The sequence below is a fragment of the Brachycentrus maculatus genome, unplaced genomic scaffold (genome assembly GCF_059751285.1).
Source record: "Brachycentrus maculatus isolate JH-2025_06_01 unplaced genomic scaffold, ASM5975128v1 h1tg000043l, whole genome shotgun sequence".
Classification (NCBI taxonomy): Eukaryota; Metazoa; Arthropoda; class Insecta; order Trichoptera; family Brachycentridae; genus Brachycentrus; species Brachycentrus maculatus.
In genome coordinates, this window is record NW_028280797.1 from 54,780 (window position 1) to 82,766 (window position 27,987).

The window sequence follows — 27,987 nt, forward strand, 5'->3', positions numbered from 1 at the left end:
TGGCAAATACCAAAGGAACAAGCTGGTTTTGTGAAAGGAAGAGGAACAAGAGAGCAGATCCTCAACATCTGCCAAGTGATCGAAAAAAGCCGAGAGTTCCTGACGCCAACAGTTTTATGCTTTATCGATTACAAAAAAGCTTTCGACTGCGTGAAGTGGGAACATCTGTGGAAAGTACTCATGGAGATGGGAGTCCCATCCCATTTGATAAAACTCATCCATGGACTTTATGCCCAAAGTAAGGCAATCGTAAGAATCAATGGCATAAACACTGCAAGCTTCCCCACTGAGAAAGGTGTAAGACAGGGATGCATACTCTCCCCTGACCTGTTTAACATCTATGGGGAATACATCATGCGCAGGGCTCTCTACGAATTGAATGGAGGAGTGTCCATTGGTGGCGTAAAGCTGTCCAATATACGATATGCGGACGACACAACACTTCTGGCCAAAGACCCAAAAGAGATGGTAGATCTCCTTAAACGAGTAGAGATTGAGAGCAAGGCACTGGGACTAGAGATTAACCAAAGCAAGACCAAGATCATGATCATAGATCGATCTAAGAAGTTTGGTGATCTCGGGAACTCACTGGAAGGTTTAGAGATAATAAACGAGTTCCAGTTCCTTGGATCTCAAATCAGCAATGAAGGAACTTGTGAAGGAGAGATTAGACGTCGTATCGCCATCGCCAAAAGTGCCATGTCTAAGCTAGACAAAATTTGGAAAGACCGGGGTGTGAGTAACAACACCAAGATGAAGCTTGTCAGGAGCTTGGTCCACTCCATTTTTCTCTATGCTGCTGAAACATGGACTATAAAAGCAGCAGAAAGGAGAAAAATTGATGCCTTCGAAATGTGGTGTTGGAGGCGCATGCTCCGAATTCCATGGACAGCTAGACGCACCAATGAGTCCATTCGCCAGGAACTACGCTTGGATGGCTTGTCTCTGGCCAATATCTGTACCCGACGGATTCTCCAGTTCTTTGGACACGTTGCGCGTGGCAACGAGGATAGCCTGGAACGCCTAGTTGTGATCGGTAGCCTGGAGGGAAAGAGAGGGAGAGGAAGATCCCCCACACGATGGACCGATCAAATTAAGGCAGCAGCAGGCACCTCAGTGGTTGGAGCGCTACGTGCAGCGCAGTCAAGGGATAACTGGAGAAGAGTCATTGCTTCTGCAAGGGTCGCAGCCCTCAGCAATGAGGATTAAGACGGAGAAGAAGATAATTTATTTATTGAACATTGAAGAAGAACAAAAAAGGCCATTTAGGTCATTTTTTATGAAATTAAAGTTATTTTTAGAACAAAAAAAGGGCCATTTAGGTCATTTTTTATGAAATTAAAGTTATTTTTAGAACAAAAAAAGGGCCATTTAGGTCATTTTTTATGAAATTTAAGTTATTTTTAGAACAGGAAAAGAACCATTTAGGTATTTTTTATGAAATTAAAGATATTTTAGAACAAAAAGGGCCAGGACATTTTTTATGAAATTTAAGTTATTTTTAGAACAAAAAAGGGCCATTTAGGTAATTTTTTATGAAATTTAAGTTATTTTTAGAACAAAAAAGGGCCATTTGGGTCATTTTTTATGAAATTTAAGTTATTTTTAGAACAAAAAAGGGCCATTTGGGTCATTTTTTATGAAATTTAAGTTATTTTTAGAACAAAAAAAGGGCCATTTAGGTCATTTTTTATGAAATTAAAGTTATTTTTAGAACAAAAAAAAGGGCCATTTAGGTCATTTTTATGAAATTAAGCTAAACTAACTAATTAACCAACCCTTTTGTATGGAAGCGAAGCATGGAGTTGGCAAAAGAAGGGTGAAAGCAGACTGAATGCAGTCGAAATGCGATTCCTCAGATGAACGTGTGGCAAAACGATGTTTGATAGATGTTCAAATGATGAAATAAGGAAAGAATGCAAGGCTGAGATAGGCATTACTTATCGATAAAATTAAGAAAGGTGTGTTGAAATGGTTTGGGCATGTGTGGAACGTATGAGTGAGGAAAGAACGGTTAAGCAAATTTATGAGGCTAATGTAGTTGGAAAAAGAAGCAGAGGAAGACCGAGAAAAACTTGGTACGATCAGGTATGTCAAATACTTGAAATCGGCCGGGTCAGGAGTCGTAATAATCGTCGGGAATGTATGAGGAGGTGAATGAATAATTGCATAGACAGGGTGGTGTGGCGTTCGATTCTCTCTCTCGACGGTTAGTTAGTTAGTTTTAAATAAAAAATATTTATTTTCACAGGCAAAAATTAGAGCCCTTAAAATAATTCGAGAAAATAGTGATATGTTTTAAAAACTAATTAAACGCTTATCAGACGGAAAAATATGGGTTAGTAGGTTACATATGAATCAAATGATATTTGTTCAAGATTTCAGGCAATGGCTCAAGGTTAGTGTGGTAGATAACGTCTCATCGAGTATAATGCTAAAAATTTGCCGTTTTTTTTACTAGGTACAGTTATGACGTTTATGCACATCCTAAGGTAAGACATCAATCAGTTATAGCAAATAAAAACCTATCAGCGGAAGCTAAACTGGCAGTGCACAACGGAGTCCTGGTTCCAACTCTAATGTATGGAAGTGAAACATGGAGTTGGCAAACGAAGGATGAATGTAGACTGAATGCAGTCGAAATGCGATCTCTCAGAAGAATGTGCGACAAAACGATGTATGATAGATGTGCGAATAGTAAAATAAGGAAGGAATGCAAAGCTGAGGTAAGCATTATCGATAAAATTAAGAAAGGTGTGTTGAGATGGTTTGGACATGTGGAACGAATGAGTGAGAAAAGAACGGTAAACAAATTTACGAGGCGAATGTTAGTGGGAAAAGAAGCAGAGGAAGACCGAGAAAAACATGGCACGATCAGGTATGCCAAATACTTGAAAGTGGTCAGGTTAGGAGTCGTAACAATCGGCGGGTATGTATGAGGAGATGCATGAACGTGGAAGAGGCGAAGAATGTTTGCAAGGACAGAGTGGTGTGGTGCTCTATTCTCTCTGCCTACCCCTGCGGGGAAGCGGCGTGATGGTTAGTTAGTTAGTTAGTTAGTCTGAGGTATGACTCGCTGTGCAGAAAAAAGGCTTTTATATGTACAGATTGATTTAAACAAAACTTTATTGTTGTATTTTCAAAAAAAGTTTAGAAAAATCTTTTGTTTATTACATTTTGTTTATATCATAAATTATATTAAACATGATCACTATTGTTGTGTCCAAATACTTGTTCACAAAATCTGGATTATCTCCAATTACAGGAGTTATTTTCATATTATTATTTGACATCTCATCAAATGTAATTGGAGATAATCCAAATTTTGCGAACAAGTATTTGGACACACTCAAAATGTTGTAAATAAATTATCTGGTCAAATTATAAGCTTAAATAATAAAAATGAAAATGATATTTTCTGGCGTTTCTCATGTGTGTGATTATAATCCAGGATTCGGACCTCACATACTAATAAAAGAGTTTCTGCTCAGTAAAAAGCTTCTTTTCATCTTACCAATAGATGTCTCTACTGAAGTTCTAGTGATTCAAGAACAATGTTTCTAAATCGGTTCACATATCGCTCACTCCTTTCAAGAACGTCATAAATCAAAATACATGATTTTTCAGGAGAGTGTTTTTAAAGTTTGAAAATATAATGCAATGTTTTAAAAATAAATATCAAGCCACTTATTAAACTTTTTACTGTGCAACAGATCCTATGAGGTAAAACCTGAAGGTTTATTCTCCATTTGAAAAATATTTAGTTTATTTAAAAACATAATTAAACAATACCTTTTCTTCAAAATGCAAAAACAACACTTTCTGCCCTGTAGCGGGTAAATATTAAGTTAAAAATATGCCACTTATGCTGGGTTGTAGTACATTTTTTGGGCATTCTGAAAATATAAACAACTGAAAATTGTCAATTTTTGATTTATGACGTTCTTGAAAGGAGTGAGCGATATATATATATATATATATATATATATATATATATATATATATATATATATATATATATATATATATATATATATATATATATATATATATATATATATATATATATATATATATATATATATATATATATATATATAACTTCCAAGAATTTGAGTAGTGTGGTCGGTCAATAATGGTTAGAATTGGTGAATGTTACACGCGCGTAAAGTGATCACTTAAACCAGCCTATGACGGTCGTCAGTCCCGTAAATGCTCAGACTTCCATATTCTTCTTCATCTTTGATGAGATGTCAAAAGATCTATTATTAATGTTGGCGGGAAATGAGTGAAAACATTCAGCTGTTAATATTTCCATAGAACTGCAGTTTTTTTTTATATTACCAGTTTATGTTTTTATGCGGGTTTACAATAACTGCATTCTACATAATATTAAACTAATCACTCATTGTCAATTAACGGGGTCATAGATTTATTATCTCTTCAGCCAGATTAACCTTCAAGCTAATCAAAATTGTTTATTCCTTATGGCACTCTGATGTCGAACGTATGCTACAATATGTTTAGGTAAATATATAGCTTATTTGATGCAACAATTGCGTGAATACATTTTTAGAAATATTACAGGAGAAACCATTCAGACGTTGTAGCAACAGAACGACGGCCCCTACGTAAATTACTCTATCTGCAAATTTGTTACTTTACAGGAGAGATCTTAGAAGATTTTTTCAACGTATTTTTATGTATTAACTAACGGTTTTATCTGAAATTCCAAACAAGCATTATACATTCAAAAACACGATAAAATAATGTATTCGTTTCAAAACTTTATGCTTTGTCAAAATTAAGTAGTTAACGTTTAAGAGTTCAGTTTATTTCGAAAATTCCATGTAGATAGTGTCTTATACGCCTGAAAACTAGGCGTAATTAATTTTTTTGTTTGTTTATATTTGTAGATAGCAGTCAGTTGATAACGTACACCAAATATCTCAAAATTCACAAAAATGTAGTTAGAGCACTTAACGTAGGGCACGTCGAGAAATGGCGCCATTTTACTTAATTCTATAATGAAACTCGCGCCATCTCGCAGCATTTCACCACAAAATCAATTCTGTTCATGTTTCTCCCTTTGTAAATAGTCTTTCCGCACATTTTGACGTATTTAACTTGTTTTTTAAAATGTGTAATTACGTCATTGTTACACCCAATAGCATTATAAAAACCTAAAGTGAAAGGATTGAAAGCATAAAAAAGCACATATTAAATGGAGTTGCTTCCAAATTTATCTTATTGTCGCTTGGCAAATTCCGTGTACATAGAATTCACATAAAATACAATACCCAGCGATGGAAAATTTATAAAAAACTAAGGGTTTTCACTTTAATTTCGCATTCGGAATTTTGTGAGGCTATTTAAGCATTCGGAATTCCGAAAGCAGAAAACATCAGTGAAAACGGGTGTTTGTTGACTACTTTAGCAGTAGTCAATTCGCCTCGTGTTCTCTATCGGAGCATACGTGTTTGTGTTAGCTAAATAGATTCAGATGAATAGGCACACAGTTTTTATTACTAAGCCTCCACTCATTTACGAGTGATTTAATCTGTAACAAACAAAAAACATTATAATAACAATAAATAAATGATATAAGAGGAGTAGAGATAGCAGAAAAAAATAAATAAAGATACTAAAATCTGACAGATCATTCTGAGCAAGTACTTTTATTGGACACTTTAAAATCTATTTAATTTCTAGGTTGGCAATACCATCCGATAAAAGAAAACAAATTGGAACAGTTCCGTGGAAAAATTTAATTTGGAAAAATTCGCCGAGTTTCCTTTTGACTTTTGATAAATATAAAAAAAATATCATGGGCACCGTCCACGCAAAGGTACTTTCAATTATTTATCAAAACCGGCCTCTAATTTTGTTTTTCTTATCGATCTGTCATATTACACAATACCCGATAATTGAGGTTATACGAATTCAAACTGTCTGTATTTTTAATGATGTTATTTTAACATAAAAGTGTCAACTACGATCGTTTTATGCATTTTATATCAATAATAAAAATTTATATAGATTATTTAGTGGATATTATTTGCAAACAGTGCTCTACTATACAAATTTATAGAGAACTGTTAAACAAATTTGTAGTGAAGAAGTGTATTAGCTACAAATAAAACATGTACCGAATAGTTTTATATGCTAGGAAATACATATTTATCTTATTTCCTTTATCATATAAAAATAATAACACATTTAATGAATTTAATCACAAATTGGATAAATATTTTAAACTTATGTAAATATTGATTGTGAAGTAAAAACTTTTCTTACTACGTTCATCCACGCTGAAGTTTGGCTATTTTTGCTTGGTCTGCAGCGATTTTGCATGGTTTTGCAGAAAAGAAGGAATTATTTTATGTTTTTATATGGTTAGTAATTTTACTGAAGGAATTATTTTATGTTTTTATATGATTAATAATTTTACTGTCGTCAAGAAAAGGCGATTCAGTTGGCTTGGCCATGTACTCCGCATGCCTCCCGAGAGCCGCCACCAAGCTTGCCTTTGCAAGGCATCAGGTTCCCGACCACTGCTGACAATTCGTCGGCGGTTCTCGTCAGAACTTCGGGACGCGGTCTGACTTGGGAGGATGAAGGGGATATTGCTTAATAATATTTTAATAAATAATAAGAATATATTATTTTATTTATTGTTTCGGCATTAACTTTGTGGTAAGACATGTTACAATAATTAAAGAAAACACTTCGTTTTTTACCACTTGAGTTTAATTATAGACTACATGTTTCAGAAGCTAAACTTCCATCATTCAGGTCTGTATAATAACTAAAATATAAAATATAAAATTGTTCTATAAATAAGGATAGGGGGAAAGTAAGGGGAAGGGGTTAGTCAAGGAACGGAGTTTGAAAACAAAGGAAAAATTGAAAGCAATGGCGAAGAATTTTGAAACAATATATTATTTAATAAATTATTATTAGAATTCAGGTTTTTTTGTATTTCTAAATTTTCAAGATAATTCATAATTTGGCCTTTATATGGAACAAGGTGTAATAATTTTAATTTATGGGAGTGAAATGAGTGATTAGTATCTATTATATGATTTGCAAATTCCGAAAAATAATTACTAACAAGACCGCTTTGATGTTCTTTAATTCTAATTTAATCCTCGATAACTTAAAATCTAAAATTGATTTATTACAAAAAAGTGGTGTTTATGAAATTTCGTGTGGAGATTGTGATAGAAAATATATTGGCCAAACTGCGAGAAATTTAAAGATTAGAATTAAAGAACATCAAAGCGGTCTTGTTAGTAATTATTTTTCGGAATTTGCAAATCATATAATAGATACTAATCACTCATTTCACTCCCATAAATTAAAATTATTATACCTTGTTCCATATAAAGGCCAAATTATGAATTATCTTGAAAATTTAGAAATACAAAAAAACCTGAATTCTAATAATAATTTATTAAATAATATATTGTTTCAAAATTCTTCGCCATTGCTTTCAATTTTTCCTTTGTTTTCAAACTCCGTTCCTTGACTAACCCCTTCCCTTTACTTTCCCCCTATCCTTATTTATAGAACAATTTTATATTTTAGTTATTATACAGACCTGAATGATGGAAGTTTAGCTTCTGAAACATGTAGTCTATAATTAAACTCAAGTGGTAAAAAACGAAGTGTTTTCTTTAATTATTGTAAGAATATATTAGATACCAATCTCTTTGCCAAGATCTAAACTATATGTACACAATTATAAAATCGAAATGTGTTAACACGTTGTTGTCGGGACACGGCATTTGCCGTTTTTCGCGGACTGTCGGTCAACTGCGGGACACGGCAAATGCCGTTTTTGTCGACTGACGGTTATTGGCGGGAAACGGCAATATACGGGTTTGTTATCAGTGTGAAATAAAACGCGTTGAAGGGTAATCTGCTACCTGGGTGCTAGGCGACAGTCTGTCCACGTTATTTGAGATGCCTTGTCCGGATTGGCTAGTGTGTCGCTTGTAAAGGCATCGCCAGAAATCTAGAGTTTTTATGCGATCTCAATCTCCAGTTTAGTTTGAGTCATTTCACGTATTGGACTATTTTTCATACCGCTTGGACTGTTTTGTTTACTGTTTGGTGTTTTTTATTTGAATTTATAAGCATTGTAAAGGGAATGATACCTCGGAGGGGAAGACTATTTTTAAGAGTTTACAATACTTCTAAAATTGTGAAATACGGAATACTTTTGATGATCAAATGTCATATATGATTTCTTTGAAAATATCAATCGAAAATATTATTTGGTTTAGAAATTGTGTCAATTTTAAGGAAGCGATATATTTTTGCGCTAATCGCGAAAAACGTCCGCTATAAGCTAGAGTCTATTGTTCGAAGCGCCCGACTACAATGTATTAAGTGATAATAATGTACAACACTTTGAGTGTGTCCAAATACTTGTTCACAAATGTTGTAAATAAATTATCTGGTAAAATTATAAGCGTAAATAATAAATATGAAGATGGTATTTTCTGGCATTTCTCATGTGTGTCATTGTAATCCAGGATTCGGACCTCACATACTAATATAAGAGTTTCCGCTTAATAAACAGCTTCTTTACATCTCACCAATAGATGTCTCTAGTGAAGTTCTAGTGATTCACGAACAAGGTTTCTAAATTGGTTCATGTATATATAGAACTTCCAAGAATTTGAGTACTGTCGCTGTCAATAATGAGTAGAATTGGGGAATGTTGGCGAATGTAAAGTGATCACTTAAATCAGCCTATGACGGCCGTCAGCCTCGTAAATGCCCAGACTTCCATATTCTCTTTCATCTTTGATGAGATGTCAAAAAATAATATGATAATAATGATTTACTTTCTAGGAAGGAAAGAATAAACCCTTCTTTGACTCCGGAAACGGGCCTGACTTTGACTCCTTGAAGCCCGACGATTCCTACCAGCCAAAGTTTAAATACGGCGATGTAAAAGTAAGTCAAATATCTTTTATTAAGTGCTGAGAATCGATGTACAGACGGACCTCGTCTTTCGCACATTCGACTTTCGCACAATTCGCTGTTTCGCACATAAATAATAATAATAATAACCCTTATCCGTACCCGAATGGTGCATAGGGCACTGTGTCATATAAACGCAGTGTTATCTTGATCGTTTTTACACATGTAGGAAAGGTGATCAGCCCTCCGCTTCAGGTACCAGTCCAGGGTAATATTGAATAAATATTACAGTGAAAAAATCACTCATATTTATTTTACCCCCCTTGGGAATCGAACCCGGGACCTCCAGAACAATAGCCGAGCGTGCTGACCAAATACAGATCTATTTTTTTTTGTACTGGGCTCAAGCAACACAACGTACCTAAAATAAATAAATTAAAAATAAATATATATCGACTCTGGTATACGCAAGTATTTTATAATTTCGCGAGTGACAGAAAACTGCATAACTTCTGATATTTTTTCCAGGCAAGAGTGGACAATGTGTTTATCGATGGTCTCGGGCGGACTAAAGACGACATCATCAACGAATCCGTCAACGATTTATTCCACGCTTCGGATTTCGAGGAAGTCATCATCAAAGCCGATAAGGTGATTCCGTTTTAACTAATCTTATCTAATTCTTCATTCAAATCTTCCTTGGTCTCGCTCGACGCATATCTCCCGGTCAGATTATTTTTATTACCTAATGTCCGTTTTAAGATAAAGATGAAAACCCTTATCCGCACCCCAATGGTGCATAGGGCACTGCATCATATAAACGCAGTGTTATCTTGATCGTTAACACACGAAGGAAAGGTGATCAGCCCTCCGCTGCAGGTATCAGTCCAGGGTAATATTGAATAAATATTACAGTGAAAAAATCACTTATATTTTTTTTACCTCCCTTGGGAATCGAACCCGGGACCTCCAGAACGGTAGCCGAGCGTGCTGACCATTACACTACCGAGGCGGACTAATATAACTTTATATAATATAACGGATACCAGCTAGTTATCGGATATCTATTTCCTCCTTAGCATCCTCCCAAGTCAAGTCAAGTCAGTCCGGCGTCTCGAAGTTCCGCTGAGTATAGTCGGTGAATGGTCGTCAGCGGCCTTCCAGGGCGCCGGAAAGGCGAGACGTCTCGTGTTGGCCATATGTTCCACCTAGGGAGCGAACATGGGAATGAAGAAGAAGAAGAATTTCCTCCACTCTGATATCTCAAATAGCGCAACTCATATAGCACGAGGCATGTCCTATTGTAGCTACAAGTAAGCTGAGAGTGTTTGTAACATTTGCAGGTTAGGTCCAAACTTGACTCTATGGGATGTTTCAGCACCATAGGGGTGTATATAGACGTCTCCAAGGGGCCGAATGCAAGCCCGGATGGATTTGAGGTAAGTCTTGAATTATTAAAATAATTTTTAAAAAAGAAAGGTGTATTTAGATGATTTGGGCATGTGGAACAAATGAGTCAGGAAAGATCTATAAAACAAATATATATTAATATGTGGAAAATGCTTTTGAATTTAGAAACAGAGGAAAACCGAGTGAAAATGACCACGGTCAAGTATGTATTTTAAATACTCGGGCGTGGTCGGGTCAGGAGTCGGAACAATCATCCGGTATGTATGAGGGAGATTCAAGAATGTAAAAGAGGCGAAGATTGTTTGCAAAGACAGATCGGTGTGGCGTTCTATTCTCTCTGCTTACCCCTGCGGAGAAGCGACATAAACGATAGATGTTTAAACTCCTATAATATTGACATCATCCGTAGGGTGAATAATCCTGTGATAGAATAAATAATATAAATAAATTGTTAATTAATTTCTAGGTTACGTTTCACGTAAAGGAGTTATCGAGGGTTATCGGCGGAGTCAACACCATGGTGGGCAAGAATGAAGGCTCACTTGTTGTAGGTTAGTAAAAAAATTCTTTTCTTCTTCGCAGGTCACGGCTTTAGACACCCCTGGACTAGATTTAGTGTGATACATCTTCATATCCTTAAATCAGTGGTTCTTAACCGTGTTGAAGCTACCGAACCCCACCAGCTTCATGTGCCCGTTCATCGAGCCCTTAACCGGATCCACGCGGCTCGCATAACCGTATGTGTTTTAACAAAACATGCCCCATACGCGGCTGACATAAGCAAATGTGTTTTTACTTTGCTCCAAGTTTCCAACCTCAGTTCAACTTAGAGCGATTTTTTCATGGTGTGGAACTTTGGATGAAATAATACGTCAATCCTCGGCCTTATGACATCTGTTGAAATATCTGACTAATAATTTGTAACATCACAAGGATAAATAAAAGAACAGATCCCTGATTTTTCTTGCGGTCGGTAATTAGTCCGCGCCATAATCATGCCCTATATCTGTCTCCCTCTCGACGCTACGCATCGCCAGTGGGTAAGAGTGACACACGATGCGTGCTTTGATTTATTTATGTTACGATCTAATTTGTTTATATTACGATATATTTCAAGAATAATGTGACACACGTGTATTATAGAGTACCAAAAAAGCACAATGAATCCCATTGAACGTTTTTGTTTAGGAAAATAAATAGTTTCTTAACTAAATACATGATAAAAGTAATCATTTAAAAATGGCGAAATAACGCCGCGCACGGGCGTCTCTTAGGAACAAAGTTAACGCGGTTAAAAGGTTGATTGGAAGAATGTATTGTTAGATTGATATATTCCTCTTAATCTATTGGATAAATGAATATATCGTACGTCGTATCATTTTTCATAATATATGATATATTCCTCTAGTATAATATACTAGATCGATTGGATAAATCAGTGTGTCGTACAATAAGTCGAGGTGTATTTTGACCTCCGCCAAACCCGGGAGGCTGACTCACCGAACCCTTGGGGTTCCATCGAACCCAGGTTACGAACCACTGCCTTAGATTTGACCTAATAGATGAGGTTAAATCAATAGGTCAAACGTCAACAGGCCTTGCGAATACATGACCTATGTCTATGGCTATAACTGGCCTTGGTTTGTCTTCTGACCCGTCGCCCTTTGCAGGTTTGAAAATGCCGAATATCCTGGGACGGGGAGAGCGGGTGCAGTGCGAATACAGTCTCGGGAACAGGAAGTCTTCCAACTTTTCATTGTCCTTCACCAAGCCGTATCCCAACTCCAAGCTGCAGCCCGTGTGAGTACTACTGTTCCTCGTATCTCGCCGGTTCCTTGTAATCGCGAAGAGTGTACCAAGTGCGCTACACGTGATAAGCATGCGCCTGTGGAGTCCGACTGTCAGGAGGCAGAATGGACGGGAGCTTAGTATTAATTACGCAGTCTTGACTATTTATCAACTGTATTGAAATAACGATATTAATATTAACACCTTAATGACCAGTCACGCAGAGTTCCAAAAATTTGAGTAAGTCAGGAGTCAATAATCGACAAGGAGATGCATGAAAGTTGTAGAGGCGAAGATTGTTTGCAAAGACAGAGTGGTGTGGCGTTCAATTCTCTCTTCCTATCCTTGTGGCAAACCAGCGTCATGGTCAGTTAGTTACGTTGGTAAATAAACTCACCTAACATATTGTTTGTGGGAAACGCTTAAAAGCGCCTTTTACCTACCGTTGGTAGAGAGCGGGAGACGCTTGCGAGCGTTCTATTTGCTTACTTTAGGAAGAGCGCGAGAGACGCCTGCAAACATTGTACAGATGGGAATTGGGTGTTGCGGCTACTTGTGATTAGTATACTGAGGGTCGGGCGGCAGACTGCCAGAGTATAATTAGGGTCCTTTTCCATACTGTCGGTAGAGAGCGGGAGACGCTTGCGAGCGTTCTATTTGCTTACTTTAGGTAGAGCGCGAGAGACGCCTGCAAACATTGTACAGATGGGAATTGGGTGTTGCGGCTACTTGTGATTAGTATACTGAGGGTCGGGCGGCAGACTGCCAGAGTATAATTAGGGGAGGGGTCGATGAACAAAACCGCCCGACAACAGTGTGTTAATGTTTTTGGTATTGCCATATTCCAGATTGAGCGCTAGTCTCATTCAGCACACAGGAGAATTCCCTTGGTCCGGGTTTCGGCAGCTCGACAGAGGCCTTCTTCTGGACCTGGGCTTCAAAAGCACCAACAAGGTATGTCCCTATTTACCGGGAAGTCCGGAGATTACCCGCCCTCTCTCCCTCTCCCCCCCCCTCTCTCTCTCTCTCTCTCTCCCTCTCTCCCTCTCTCCCTCTCTCCCTCTCCCTCACCCTCTCTCTCTCTCCCTCTCCCTCTCTCCCTCTCCCTCTCTCCCTCTCCCTCTCCCTCTCTCCCTCTCCCTCTCCCTCTCTCCCTCTCCCTCTCTCCCTCTCCTTCTCTCCCTCTCCTTCTCTCCCTCTCCCTCTCTCCCTCTCCCCCTCTCCCTCCCTCTCTCTCTCTCTCTCTCTCTCTCTGCCTAGCACTACGGCGAGTGGCTTGATGATTATCTGGTTCCCTTCTCAGGAAGGAACACTTGTAGTAGCTCCTTTGAATACATGAATAAAGTATTGTATATAATAATTTGTATATATAAACCTTTTGATATTTCAGACGCTGCACAATCTGCAATGGGAAGGACTGTTCCGGGAGACGAATGTCTTATCCAGAAACACGTCGTTTGCCGTGCGAGAGAGCGCAGGTGATTAATCTGTTGTGACTCATCTTCCATCTGTCATTGCGACGCATGTGGCATGATTTTCTACATTGGAATTGATAGTATTGATGTCCCAATGGTATGGGAGTCTGGGGATTCACATGGCATTCAACTCTACCACAATTTGCTACCTGATTCTAATATTGAGCCGCTTAGGCTCACAGAAATATGTAGTATGAAATTGAAATATTTGTGTTAATAATAAAAACACAAATATTTTACTTTTTTAAAAGAAAAGAAAAAATTGCGCATAGGGCACTGCATCGTATACAAGCAGTGCTATCTTGATTGCTAAATACACAAATGAAAGGTGATCAGCCTCGCGCTTCAGGTGCCAGTCCAGGGTGATATTAAATAAATATTAGACTGAAAAAACCACTAGTATTTATTTTGACCCTCTTGGGAATCGAACCCGGGACCTCCAGCATGGTAGCCTAGCATTCTAAGCACTGCACTATGGAGGCGGACACCACCTTAACGGTAACACTCTTGAAATTAAAAACCCTCATCCGCACCCCAATGGTGCACAGGGCACTGCTTCATGTAAACGCAGTGTCATCTTGATCGTTTACACACAAAGGAAAGGTGATCAGATGACCAGTCCAGGGTAATATTGAATAAATATTACAGTGAAAAAATCACTTATATTTATTTGACCCCTCCTGGGAATCGAACCCGAGACCTCCAGAGCGGTAGCCAAGCGTGCTGACCATTACACTACGGAGGCTCTTGAAATTACCTCAACATTAACGCTCTTGAAACGGACGATGTTTGAACTTGTGTTGGTCAGGTCCCACGATGAAGTCGGCCATCAGGCACATAGTCTCCGTGGACGGCAGGGACGACAAGATATTCCCGACCTTGGGCAGTCTGGTCCAGTTCACCTCGGAGCTGTCTGGCCTCGGCGGCAGCATGGCCTTCCTCAAGAACGACCTCTTCCTGCAGCACAACATTCAGCTGGCCGAGCAACTGGTTAGCGTTCATATTCCCTATATCGCTCTCTCTTCTTTCTCATACGATTCCGCTAGGATAACATTCTATAATAATGACAAAATAATGATAATTTATGTAGCGCCATTCGCGAAGAATACTGCCTCAAAGGCGTTTATACAATAATTGGATTAAACAGCTACGGTGACATTACACAACCCTGTTTAACACATTTAGAAACACCCAAACCAAGATAATTTAACAGCTATTATTTTATTCACAACATTTCGAGGGTTTTCAAATCTTTGTGAACAACTCTGGGCTTACCACATATCGCTCACTCCTTTCAACAATGTCATATATCAAAAAACTTGATTTTTCAGAAGATCGTTTTTAAAGTTTAAAAATATAATATAATGTATTGAAAATAAATATCAAGCCACTTAATGAACTTTTTACAGTGCAACAGATCTTTTTGGGTAAAACCTAATTTTTTTTTCTGCATTTGAAAAATATTTTATATATTTAAAAAAACAATTGAACAGTACCTTTTATTCAAAATGTAAAAACAACACTTTCTACCCTGTAGCGGGTAAATATTAAGCTAAAAATATGCCACTTTTGCTGGGGTATAGTACATTTTCTGGGCATCGCTACGGAGGAATACAAAAATTCTCGGCCCATATTTATTATATATTGATATTCTCATTTGAAAAGTCAAGTTGTAGTAAATATATATTTCACCGGGAGGGGAAGGTTAATAACAGCTAAGAGAATTCAGCACAGATTTCGTGCCGACTGTGTGTGGAGAACATTTTTTAAAGAATAAATGAATTTCTGTTTTTATTCATTTATATAATTCATCATACACACAATTATAAATCACGAGCTCTGGGCAGTATCTATGGTTGATTTGAGCAAGCTTTAGCAAAAACCCTTTTAAATGTGTTCAAGATCCTTACCGAACCAGCCTATGACGAGTCGTAGGCCCTGAAAATACCCAGACTTCCACACTGATATCGTGACAGAGATGAAGAATATGAAAGTCTGGGTGTTTACAGGGTTCACGGCATGTCATAGGCTAGTTATGTGATCACTTTACATATGTGTACATTTATGTCCGCCTCCGTGGCGTACTGATTAGCGTATTTAGCTGCCGTGCTAGAGGTCCCGGGTTCGATTCTCAGGCGGGAGTGAAAATAAATATGGGTGATTTTACACTCGTATATTTATTTAATACTAATTTTATCAATTAATTCGGCAGTCACTTTGTGGTAAAATCTATCCATTTTTAATTAATGTTTTACTTGGTAAGTACCACTATTTATTGAAATCTACTATGACACGTGTTTCAATGCATTCCGCATCATTTTCCACATCACACGGTGTTTGAAAATGATGCGGAATGCATCGAAACACGTGTCACAGTAGATTTTTAATAATCGTCGTATTTATTAATTAAATAAATAATTAAAAATATTTAAAACTACCCTAGACTGGCCTTTGAAGCGCGGGAGTGATCACCTTGCCTTCATGTAACTAACGATTAAAACAACACTGCGTCAATACGATACAGTACCCTATGCACCATTGGGTGCGGATAAGGGTTAGAAGAAGACATTTATGAACAAGTAGCTATCGGGATACACTCGAAACGTTGTGAAAAAAATTAGTTATTTATTGTAACTGCAGACAGTTGGTAGAATTCCATATTGAATTGTTGGGTGATATATCCAAAATAAAACAAGGTTTTTGTTGGATTGAATTCTACATATATTTATGTATATCTTAATACGTGACGCGTTTCGTGTTCTTATGAATGTTTGATAACGTCCTAAGAAGACGAAACGCGTCACATATTAAGATATATATTATTTTTTGATATCTCATCAAAGATGAAGAAGAATATGAAAGTCTGGGTATTTACGGAGCTGACAACCGTCATCGACTGGTTTAAGTGATCACTTTACACACGTGTAACATTCACCAATTCTACCCATTATTGACAACCACACTACTCAAATTCTTGGAAGTTATATATATATATATATGAACCAATTTAGAAACCTTGTTCATGAATCACTAGAACTTCACTAGAGACATCTATTGGTGAGACGTAAAGAAGCTTTTTACTAAGCAGAAACTCTTATATTAGTATGTGAGGTCCGAATCCTGGATTATAATCACACACATGAGAAACGCCAGAAAATACCTTTTTCATTTTTATTTAAGCTTCTAATTTGACCAGATAATTTATTTACAACATTTTGAGTGTGTCCAAATACTTGTTCACAAAATCTGGATTATCTCCAATTACAGGAGTTATTTTCATATTATTTTTTAACATCGTATTTGGACACACTCAAAATGTTGTAGTAGAATTCAATCCAACAAAAACCTTGTTTTGCTTTGGATATATTACCCAACAGTTCAATAAAATCACCATTGATGATGGTAATTTTTGTGTGCTCGGATCTCAGGTGGTCCAGGGCGGTCTTCAAATCGGACTTCTGAACGACTTCTACGGCACCAATCTGACGGAGCACTTCTACGTGGGAGGGCCGCAGAGCATCCGCGGCTTCCGCGAGCGAGGCGTCGGCCCGCAGTGCGAAGGGAACGCCCTCGGCAGCAATGTAAGTAATGCCCGCTAATTTCCAGTCATTGAATAACTTCATCCTGGCTGTGAGGGAGTTTCTGCAAACAGAACTTTATGGTGGAGACTGACCTCCACATTTGACGGTAACGTAACGCGTTACGATGCGAGCATTCAGGCAGTCGGTACAGCGAGCCGAGCGTTCCATCCATAGTTTCGGATGCTCGCCGCGAGCGATGTTACGACATTATTAAACAAAATGTAAAACATAATTCAATAAAAAAAAATAACTAACTAACTAATTAACTAACCATCACGCCGCTTCCCCGCAGGGGTGGGCAGAGAGAATAGAGCGCCACACCACTCTGTCCTTGCAAACATTCTTCGCCTCTTCCACGTTCATGCATCTCCTCATACATACCCGCCGATTGTTACGACTCCTAACCTGACCACTTTCAAGTATTTGGCATACCTGATCGTGCCATGTTTTTCTCGGTCTCCCTCTGAAATAAAAAAAATAAATTTTCATTTATTGATTCGGCAGTCACTTTGTGGTAAAATCTATCCATTTTTAATTAATGTTTTACTTAGTAAATACCACTATTTCTTACGGTGTTTGAAAATGATGCCGAATGCATCGAAACACGTGTCACAGTAGATTTTAAGAAATAGTTGTATTTACTATATAAAACCCTTATCTGCACCCCAATGGTGCATAGGGCACTGCTTCATATAAACGCAGTGTTATCTCGATCGTTTACACACGAAGGAAAGGTGATCAGCCCTCCACTTCAGGTACCAGTCCAGTGTAATATTGAATAAATATTAGAGTGAAAAAATCACTTGTATTTATTAAACCCCCCTGGGAATCGAACCCGGGACCTCCAGAACGGTAGGCGAGCATGCTGACCATTACACTACGGAGGCGGACAATAAATGTGAAACATAATTCAATAAAAAAATATATTTTTATTAAACATTTATGACTTTACACTATAATATTTATTTAATGCTACCCTGGACTGGTCCAGAAGCAATTTTGGTCACCTTGTGTTGTGTGTTATTAAAACGGGAAGCCACAAAAGGATATTTAAAGAATTCTTACTTACAGATCGTTTATTTATATAAGTTCTTACAATTCAATTACTATTGATATTAACTATTTTAATTTAGTCTAATTAACTAATGAAACTTTGAATTAAAATGTGAAGCTAGTTACACGTCCTTTAGAACCAAACGATGCAGGCGAATCTCGGCCTCCTCTCTTCGGTCGGCCGCTTTTGTTGAATTCGTTCGGGAATCTCCGTGGCGAATTCGTATTTTCAGTGTTGCCAACTTGGCAGTGTAGTAGCTTGTAGCTACACGCCTACACAGTCATGAGAGAATGGTCAGCAAAAATAAAAGTAAACCCAGATTTGTGAACAAGTCTTTGGACGCACTCAATATATTGCGAATCACTCATATTTATTTTGACAATTTCAATTTCAATTTATTCAACAAAAAAATAATATGTACATAACAAACAATATTCAAGGCGTATATATTAAAAATAAGCAAGAACACTTAAAGGTGTAGAAGAATCCCGCTTCGGAAAACTCCTTCGGACACATGGAACAGATCAATATCCAATGTGATATTGTTCAAAATAGCGGTAGCTCTTCCTACAGGCATAATCATCAATACTAATACCACTACCACCATCGCGCCGTTCCCCCGCAGGGGTATAGGCAGAAAGGATGGAACGCCACACTCTTCTGTCCTGGCACACGCTCCTCGCCTCCTTCACATCCATACATCTAGTCATACATGCCCTCCGATTACGCAGACCTTTTGACCCTTTTGTTTATTTTCAGTGCGATTACTCAGAGACTAGAATCGATGGTGTAAAAGTAAGAAGTTTTTTGATGGTGATGATGAGGCTGAATTTGGGTTTTGCTTTCAAATTCCGCCATTTTGAAAATGTCGCTAACAGGAGATTGGCTGTCCAAACTTAAAACACAGTGAGATATATTTTTTTTGTATTTTTGGACTAAGTAGATTCTACTTAGTCCAAGAATGCAAAAAAAAACATACTACATAAAAATGTTCCTTACTGTGTTTTGAGTTTGGACAGCCGAGATGTATCAGCTGACCTGGAAAATTTATATCTTATATATTAACATCTCACGAAGAAGAATATGGAAATCTAGGTATTTACACAGCTTACGGCCTGTCACAGGCTGGTTTAAGTGATCGATTTACATACGTGCAACATTCACCATTCTACCCATGATGGACAACCACACTACTCAAATTTTTGGAACTTCTACTTATATGATTGATGTACAGTGGTGACACAGTACATATGAGTGGAGTACAGTACACAAGAGCCATCTATGTTAGATCGAGAGAGCTTTTATTTAATGTTTAATGCTTTTATTTAACCGGATCCACGCGGCTCGCATAACCGTTTGTGTTTTTACAAGACATGCCCCATACGCGGCTGACATAAGCGTTTGTGTTTTCACTTTGCTCCAAGTTTCGAACCTCAGTTCAACTTGGAGGGATTTTTTCATGGTGTGGAACTTTGGATAAAATAATACGTCAATCCTCGGCCTTATGACATCTGTTGAAATATCTGACTAATAATTTGTAACATCACAAGGATAAATAAAATAACAGATCCCTGATTTTTCTTGCGGTCGGTAATTAGTCCGCGCCATAATCATGCCCTATATCTGTCTCACTCTCGACGCTACGCATCGCCAGTGGGTAAGAGTGACACACGATGCGTGCTTTGATTTATTTATGTTACGATCTAATTTGTTTATATTACGATATATTTCAAGAATAATGTGACACACGTGTATTATAGAGTACCAAAAAGGCACAATGAATCCCATTGAACGTTTTTGTTTAGGAAAATAAATCGTTTCTTAACTAAATACATGATAAAAGTAATCATTTAAAAAACGGCGAAATACCGCCGCGCACGGGCGTCTCTTAGGAACAAAGTTAACGCGTTTAAAAGGTTAATGGAAACACTGTTGATTATTCAACAGTGGCTTGGAGACGTCTTGTAGTGGCCATACGCTCCACCTTAGCAGTGGGCATGGAAGAAATGAAGTTTAAAGTTGTTTTCAAAGTCTCTTACTTGCTAATTTTAGAAGTGCGAGTTCACGGCAGTATCCATGGTTGATTTGAGTGAGCTTCTCATAGCACAGACCCTTTTAAAAGTACGCATGATCCTTACCGAACCAGCCTATGACGGATTGTAAGCCCTGTAAATACCCAGACTTCCGCATTCTTCTACATTTAAATAAAAGTATCTCTGATCTAAGTAAAGGTTCTCTCAAACCAACCATAGGTGGCTCCAGTGAGGTCACACATAAAGTATGATGAGATTAGTGATATCGCTCACTCCTTTCAAGAACGTCATCAATCAAAAAACTTGATTTTTCATGAGAATGTTTTTAAAGTTTAAAAAAATAATACAATGTATTAAAAATAAATATCAAGCCACTTATCGAACTTTTTACTGTGCAACAGATCTTTTTAGGTAAAACCTGAAGGTTTTTTCTCCATTTGAAAAATATTTAGTATATTCAAAAAAATAATTAAACGATACCTTTTATTCTAAATGCAAAAACAACACTTTCTGCCCTGTAGCGGGTAAATATTAAGTTAAAAATATGCCTCTTTTGCTGGGATATAGTACATTTTCTGGGCATTCCGAAAACATGCACAACTGAAAATTGACAATTTTTTTATTTATGACGTCCTTGAAAGGAGTGAGCGATGTGTGAAGGAATTTCAATTGTGTAGTATGGTTGGACCGCCTCCGTGGTGTAATGGTCAGCGTGTTTAGCTACCGTGCTGGAAGTCCCAGGTTCGATTCCCAGGGGGGGAGGTGAAAATAAATATTAGTGATTTAACACTGTAATATTTATTTAATATTACCCTGGACTGGTTCCGGAAGCGCAAGAGTGATCGCCTTGCCTTCATGTAAGTAATGATCAAGATAACACTGCGTCAATTTGATGCAGTGCCCTATGCACCATTAGATGCGGATAAGGGTTATAAATAAAAAAAAAAGTAGTATGTTTGTCAATCATGGGTAGAATGGTGAATGTTACGCCTGCGTAAAGTGGCTACTTTGACCAGCCTATGACAGGTCATAAGCCCGATAACATGGTGTGTGTGTGCACTGTGTGTGTGTGTATGTGTGTGTGTGTATGTGTGTGTGTGTGTGCATGTACGTGTGTCCACCCATTTTTTTGAAATTTAATTCTTAGAGTGGTAAGTTTTCGTGATATCCTTTATATGTATCTGTTTACAAAAAAATATACTTTTTTTAAGGTTTTATTTATGTTAAAAATATCACAGCCTACAGGGCACGGCTATACTAATACCTTCCTCAAGAGAAAGGGTGAATTATGATATGTTTAAATGATCATGTAAATAATTAAACAATACCTTTTCTTCAAAATGCAAAAACAACACTTTCTGCCCTGTAGCGGGTAAATATTAGGTTAAAAATATGCCGCTTTTGCTGGGATATAGTACATTTTCTGGGCATTCTGAAAACATGCACAACTGAATGTGCATCAACGATTTTTGATTTATGACGTTCTTGAAAGGAGTGAGCGATATCAGAGTGTTTTATAAAAATGCGTCACGTATTAACATATACATAAATAAATATAGAATTCAATCTAATGAACCTTACAACATTTTGAATGTTGCCAAATACTTGTTCACAAAATCTGGATTATCTCCAATTACAGGAGTTATTTTCATATTATTTTTTGACATCTCATCAAAGATGAAGAAGAATATGGAAGTCTGGACATTTACGGGGCCGACGACCGTCATAGGCTGGTTTAAGTGATCACTTTACACACGTGTAACATTCACCGATTCTACCCATTATCGACAACCACACTACTCAAATTCTTGGAAGTTCTATACATATGAACCAATTTCGAGACTTTTTTTTATTATTATAACCCTTATCCGCACCCAATGGTGCATAGGGCACTGCATCGAATTGACGCAGTTTTATCTTGATCATTACTTACATGAAGGCAAGGTGATCACTCTTGCGCTTCAGGAACCAGTCCAGGGTAATATTAAATCAATATTACAGTGTAAAATCACTAATATTTATTTTCACCCCCCCCTGGGAATCGAACCCGGGACCTCGAGTACGGTAGCTAAACACGCTGACCATTACACCACGGAGGCGGACATGACACCACGGAGGCGGACGAAAATTTCGAGACATCATTCTTGATTCACTAGAACTTCACTAGAGACATCTATTGGTGAGATGAAAGGAAGCTTTTTACTGGCCCGTAAATGCCCAGACTTCCGTATTTTTCTTCATCTTTGACGAGATGTCAAAAAATAATATGAAAATAACTCCTGTAATAGGTGATAATCCAGATTTTGTGAACAAGTATTTGGACATACTCAAAATGTTATGATATGTTTTATTTCATTTCCAGTTCTATTGGGCGTCCGGAATTCACATATACACTCCTCTGCCATTCCGGCCTGGTAAGGGGGGATTTGGGGACCTGTTCCGGGCACACTTCTTCATCAACGGTGGGAACACGGGTCCGGTTAGCGCAGGTAAACAAACAAACCCGCCGTGTGGCATGTTGCGCCGTCTTGACGAAACCACAGCTCTGTCACATTACTAAGGCAAATAGCCGCAAGTTAAATACAGTAGTTTTGAGATGAACGCGTTTATAGTAAACTAAAATTGATGCTTTTTGCCGAAGCATGTCGCTCACTCCTTTCAACAACGTCATAAATCAAAAAACTTGATTTTTCAGGGGATCGTTTTTAAAGTATAAAAATACAATAAAATGTATTAAAAAAAAATATCCAGCTACTTATTGAACTTTTAACTGTGCAACAGATCTTTTTAGGTAAAACCTGAAGGTTTTTTTCTCCATTTGAAAAATATTTAGTATATTTAAAAAAATTGTTAAACATTACCTTTTCTTCAAAATGCTAAAACAACACTTTCTGCCCTGTAGCGGGTAAATATTCAGTTAAAAATATGCCGCTGTTGCTGAGATATAGAACATTTTCTGGGCATTCCGAAAATATGCACAACTGAAAATTGACAGTTTTTTATATATGACGTTGTTAAAAGGAGTGAGCGATATCCGCCGATTATTCTGACTCCTGAGCTGACCACGCCTAAGTATTTGAAATACTTGATCATGCCAAGTTTTTTTCTGTCTCTCTCTGCTACTATTTCCGACTTCATTCGCCTCACAAATTTGTTTTACTGTTCTTTCTTCACTCATTTGATCCACATGCCCAAACCATCTTAACCCGCCTTCCTTAGTTTGCTGGATAGTGCTCATCTCAGCCTTGCACCCTTTCCTTATATCACCATTGGAACATCTACCATACATGGTCTTGCCGCACTGAGAGATGGCATCTCGACTGCATCCAGTCTACTCTCATCCTTCCCGAACCATCCCAACCCGCCTTCCTTAGTTTGCTGGATAGTGCTCATCTCAGCCTTGCACCCTTTCCTTATATCACCATTGGAACATCTACCATACATGGTCTTGCCGCACTGAGAGATGGCATCCCGACTGCATCCAGTCTACTCTCATCCTTCCCAAACCATCCCAAGCCGCCTTCCTTAGTTTGCTGGATAGTGCTCATCTCAGCCTTGCACCCTTTCCTTATATCACCATCAGAACATCTACCATACACGGTCTTGCCGCACTGAGAGATGGCATCCCGACTGCATTCAGTCTACCTATATCTTCCTTTTGCCAACTCTATGCTTCGCTTCCATACATAGGGTTTCTGTTGTATACCATTTATCCACGCATGTCTTTATTTTCTTATCATGCTTACACAAGATCATCGCACGGACGGATTCACACACGAGACAAACGCAGAAGGTGACATTATCATTATTCTTTATTCTGTATCATTAATCCATATTCATTGACCTAGCATGGTATGAATTTCTGTGGACAAAACTGTGTCTAGGAAGTGAGTTTTTTTTACAGTCGAAATGCGATCTCTCAGAAGAATGTGCGACAAAACGATGTATGATAGATGTGCGAATAGTGAAATAAGGAAGGAATGCAAAGCTGAGATAAGCATTATCGATAAAATTAAGAAAGGTGCGTTGAGATGGTTTGGACATGTAGAACGAATGAGTGAGGAAAGAACGGTAAAACAAATTTATGAGGCGAATGTAAGTGGAAAAAAGAGCAGAGGAAGACCGAGAAAAACATGGCACGATCAGGTATGCCAAATACTTGAAAGTGGTCAGGTTAGGAGTTGTAACAATCGGCGGGTATGTATGAGGAGATAGATTACCGCAGAGAACATCATAGTCTAAGCTTAACTCGAAGGTGCACAGTTTACACCCGCGCTGTGCCAGGCGGGTTTCCCGCAAGGTATCGGACCCTCCCAGATGAATGAAGAATGATGAATGAATGAATGAATGATGTATGAGGAGATGTATGAACGTGGAAGAGGCGAAGAATGTTTGCAAAGATAGAGTGATGTTCTATTCTCTCTGCCTACCCCTGCGGAAAAGCGGCGTGATGGTTAGTTAGTTAGTTAGAGTTTTTGTCTTCTTCATTACTACCTTTTATTATTTCATACCATAATGTTACAAGCAAAATATTTTATTGAGGAAAAAAATATATATTTACATATCGCTCACTCCTTTCAAGAACGTCATAAATCAAAAATTGTCAATTTTCAGTTGTGCATGTTTTCGGAATGCCCAGAAAATGTACTATATCCCAGCAAAAGTGCCATATTTTTAACTTAATATTTACCCGCTACAGGGCAGAAAGTGTTGTTTTTGCATTTCGAAGACAATGTATTGTTTAATTGTTTTTTTTTTAAATAAACTAAATATATTTCAAATGGAGAAAAAAACCTTCAGGTTTTACCTTAAAAGATCTGTTGCACCGTAAAAATTACAATAAGTAGCTTGATTTTACTTTTAATACATTTTATTATATTTTTAAACTTTGAAAACGATCTCCTGAAAAATCAAGTTTTTTGATATATGACGTTGTTGAAAGGAGTGAGCGATATGTGTGAAATAGTTTCATAACAAGTGACGGCAACATCTCTCCTCTGCGGATTCCAGACCAGGACGCAGACAAGAACCTTGAGGCCATCACCAAGGACATCCGGCTGGCCACGGGGCTCGGGATAGCGCTCCGGATCGGCGGGATCGCCAAGCTGGAGCTCAACTACTGCTTCCCGATCTGGCATCGGCCCGGAGACATGGTCGCGCCCGGAATACAGTTTGGCCTGGGCATCAACTTCCTGTAGACTGACAACTCATCCGCATTTCGACCCGATTCAAATACGGGCGACCGTTTCGACGTACCGTGAAAAAAAAACATATATTTTCCTTTTTTAATTGATGTTTTACTGAGTAAATAACACTATTTCGTAATGCTTTATTTTCCGACGTATTTTTGAAAGACTTACCCTAAAAAACCAAGCAAATTTGTACTAATAACAAAAAAAATCCAAGCAATTAACAAATTTTAGTTCACCTCCATAGTGTAGCGGTTAGCGCGCCAGGCTACCGTGCTGGAGGGTCCCGAGTTCGATTCCCAAGAGGGTCAAAATAAATATTAGCGATTTTTCAGTCTGATATTTATTTAATATGACCCTGGACTGGTACCTGAAGCGGAAATCTGATCACCTTTTCTTCACGTATTTAACGATCCGGATAACACTGCTTCTATACGATGCAGTGCCCTATGCACCATTTGGTGCGGATAAGGGTTAGAATTAACAGATAAATTTCACGTTGTGGTCCCGTGGTTAGTGCTGCGGACTCACTCTACCACAATTTGATACCTATTTCTAATAATGACCCGCTTAGGCTCACAGAAATAGTATGAAATTGAAACATTTGTGTAAATAATAAAAACGCAAATATTTCTCTTTTTAATTAAAAAATATATATATTTTACTTTCACGACTAGTTTCGGAAGCTATGCTTCCATCTTCAGGTCTAAATATAAACTGTTTATACGGAATACAGTTTGGCCTGGGCATCAACTTCCTGTGGACTGCAAACTCATACGCATTTTAACTGCGATTCAAATACGCGCGGGCGTTTCAACGTACCGTTAATAAAAACATATTATTAAATAATTTAAATTTGAAGCACTAAGTTTTCAGGATTTCAAGAAATAGTGGTATTTACTAAGTAAAACATTGATTTAAAATGGATAGGCTTTACCACAAAGTGATTGCCGAATCAATTAATGAAAATATTTACCTCGCAACTTTTTTGGATGTGTCCAAATCCTTGTTGACAAGTCTTGGATATCTCGACATAGATGAAGAAGAATACGGAAGTCTGGGCATTTACAGGGCTTACGATCTCTCTAATTTATAGCTAAAGACTTCATTAATGGCCGTTAAATTTATTTTATTTTATCTGTATTTTAAACATTTCGGCAATTCAAATGAGGATGAAATTCAACATGTCGGCAATTCAAATGAGGATGAAATTCAACATGTCGGCAATTTAAATGAGATTGAAATTCAACATGTCAGCAATTCAAATGAGAATGAAATTCAACATATTGGCAATTTAAATGAGAATGAAATTCAACATATCGGCAATTTAAATGAGATTGAAATTCAACATGTCAGCAATTTAAATGAGAATGAAATTCAACATGTTGGCATTTCAAATGAGAATGAAATTCAACATGTCGGCATTTCAAATGAGAATGAAATTCAACATGTCGGCATTTCAAATGAGAATGAAATTCAACATGTCGGCAATTCAAATAAGGATGATTTTCAACATGTTGTCTGCTAAGGAAGTGTGGATACATTTTTTTTACATGCATTATTTGATAACAGCCCTAACCAGTGGCGTGCACAGACTTTTAAATCAGTATAGGCGGTAGGGTTGGGTAAGGATAAGGTATAATAGGCACTGGTCGCGTTTCTATATGGAACGCCAGTAATCCAAGGTAGGCACTGCTTTTCTGCCTATAAAGAATGCACGCCTCTGCCTATAACACGTCGTCAGCCCTGTAAATACCCAGACTTCCATATTCTTATAATTTATATTTGAAGCACTAACTTTGTGATTTTTCATTTTATAATTAAAATGTATCTTTGTTTTAAAATCACCATAAATATTTTATTATAACTTAATTATAATGTCTACCTGACGAAGCGGTTAGCTTGGAAACCGGCAGACATTATAATCAAGTTACAATAAAATATTTATAGTGATTTTAAAACTTGTCCGCCTCCGTAGTGCAATGGTCAGCACGTTCGGCTACCGTTCTGGACGTACCGGGCTCGATTCCCAGAGGGGGTTCCAATAAATATAAGTGATTTTTTCATTTTGATATTTATTCAACATTACCCTGGACTGGTACCCGATGCGAAGGGCTGATCACCTTTCCTTCGTGTGTTAACGATCAACGTTTATATGATGCAGTGCCCTATGCACCATTGGGGTGCGGATAAGGGTTCGAACGAACGAACTAACGATTTTAAAACAAAGTTACATTTTAATTAGTCCATATTCTTCTTCATCTTCATATTTATCTAATTTTTTTGTATATACCTGTAAATATACAGACTTGGCCCGTTATAAAATTAAATTTTCTAGAGACAGTCTAGAAATCAAGTGTTTGTTCCTGATAATAATAATTTTAAAAAAAGGCAATAATTTTTAATTTATGAATGTATTATTTTTCATATTTTTTTTCAGATATATTTTTATACATGAAAGCCGGAAGATACAAAGGGAATAAACGCCATCTTTTTTTAAGGGTTGCCGTAAAAACATAT

General features: G+C 37.5%; 1 protein-coding gene and 1 long non-coding RNA gene across 2 annotated transcripts in view; one reads left to right on the forward strand and one right to left on the reverse strand.

Moving 5' to 3' along the window:
- Positions 1-5,717: 5,717 nt before the first annotated feature.
- LOC148312310 (sorting and assembly machinery component 50 homolog B) lies at positions 5,718-27,082 on the forward strand. The gene is made up of 12 exons (XM_088277464.1): positions 5,718-5,848; positions 8,866-8,970; positions 9,466-9,588; positions 10,281-10,376; positions 10,814-10,898; positions 12,018-12,147; positions 12,984-13,089; positions 13,526-13,613; positions 14,419-14,600; positions 17,039-17,191; positions 22,641-22,767; positions 25,289-27,082. The coding sequence occupies exons 1-12, from the start codon at positions 5,828-5,830 to the stop codon at positions 25,474-25,476; spliced, it is 1,404 nt and encodes a 467-aa protein (XP_088133590.1). The 5' UTR covers positions 5,718-5,827; the 3' UTR covers positions 25,477-27,082.
- Positions 17,192-27,987, reverse strand: part of LOC148312311 (uncharacterized) — a 122,719-nt gene continuing 111,923 nt past the window's right edge. Inside the window, exons 5-6 of the long non-coding RNA XR_015839250.1 lie at positions 17,624-17,654; positions 17,192-17,252 (exon numbers count right to left, since the gene is read on the reverse strand). This is a non-coding gene — a long non-coding RNA (uncharacterized LOC148312311). The remainder of the gene's footprint in view (positions 17,253-17,623; positions 17,655-27,987) is intronic.

Coding starts and splice junctions, on each gene's coding strand:
- LOC148312310 (XM_088277464.1), top strand. CDS start 5,828: ATGGGCACCGTCCACGCAAAG. Junction 13,090..13,525: donor GCTTCAAAAGCACCAACAAG/GTATGTCCCTAT, acceptor TTGATATTTCAG/ACGCTGCACAATCTGCAATG. Junction 17,192..22,640: donor GGAACGCCCTCGGCAGCAAT/GTAAGTAATGCC, acceptor TTTCATTTCCAG/TTCTATTGGGCGTCCGGAAT.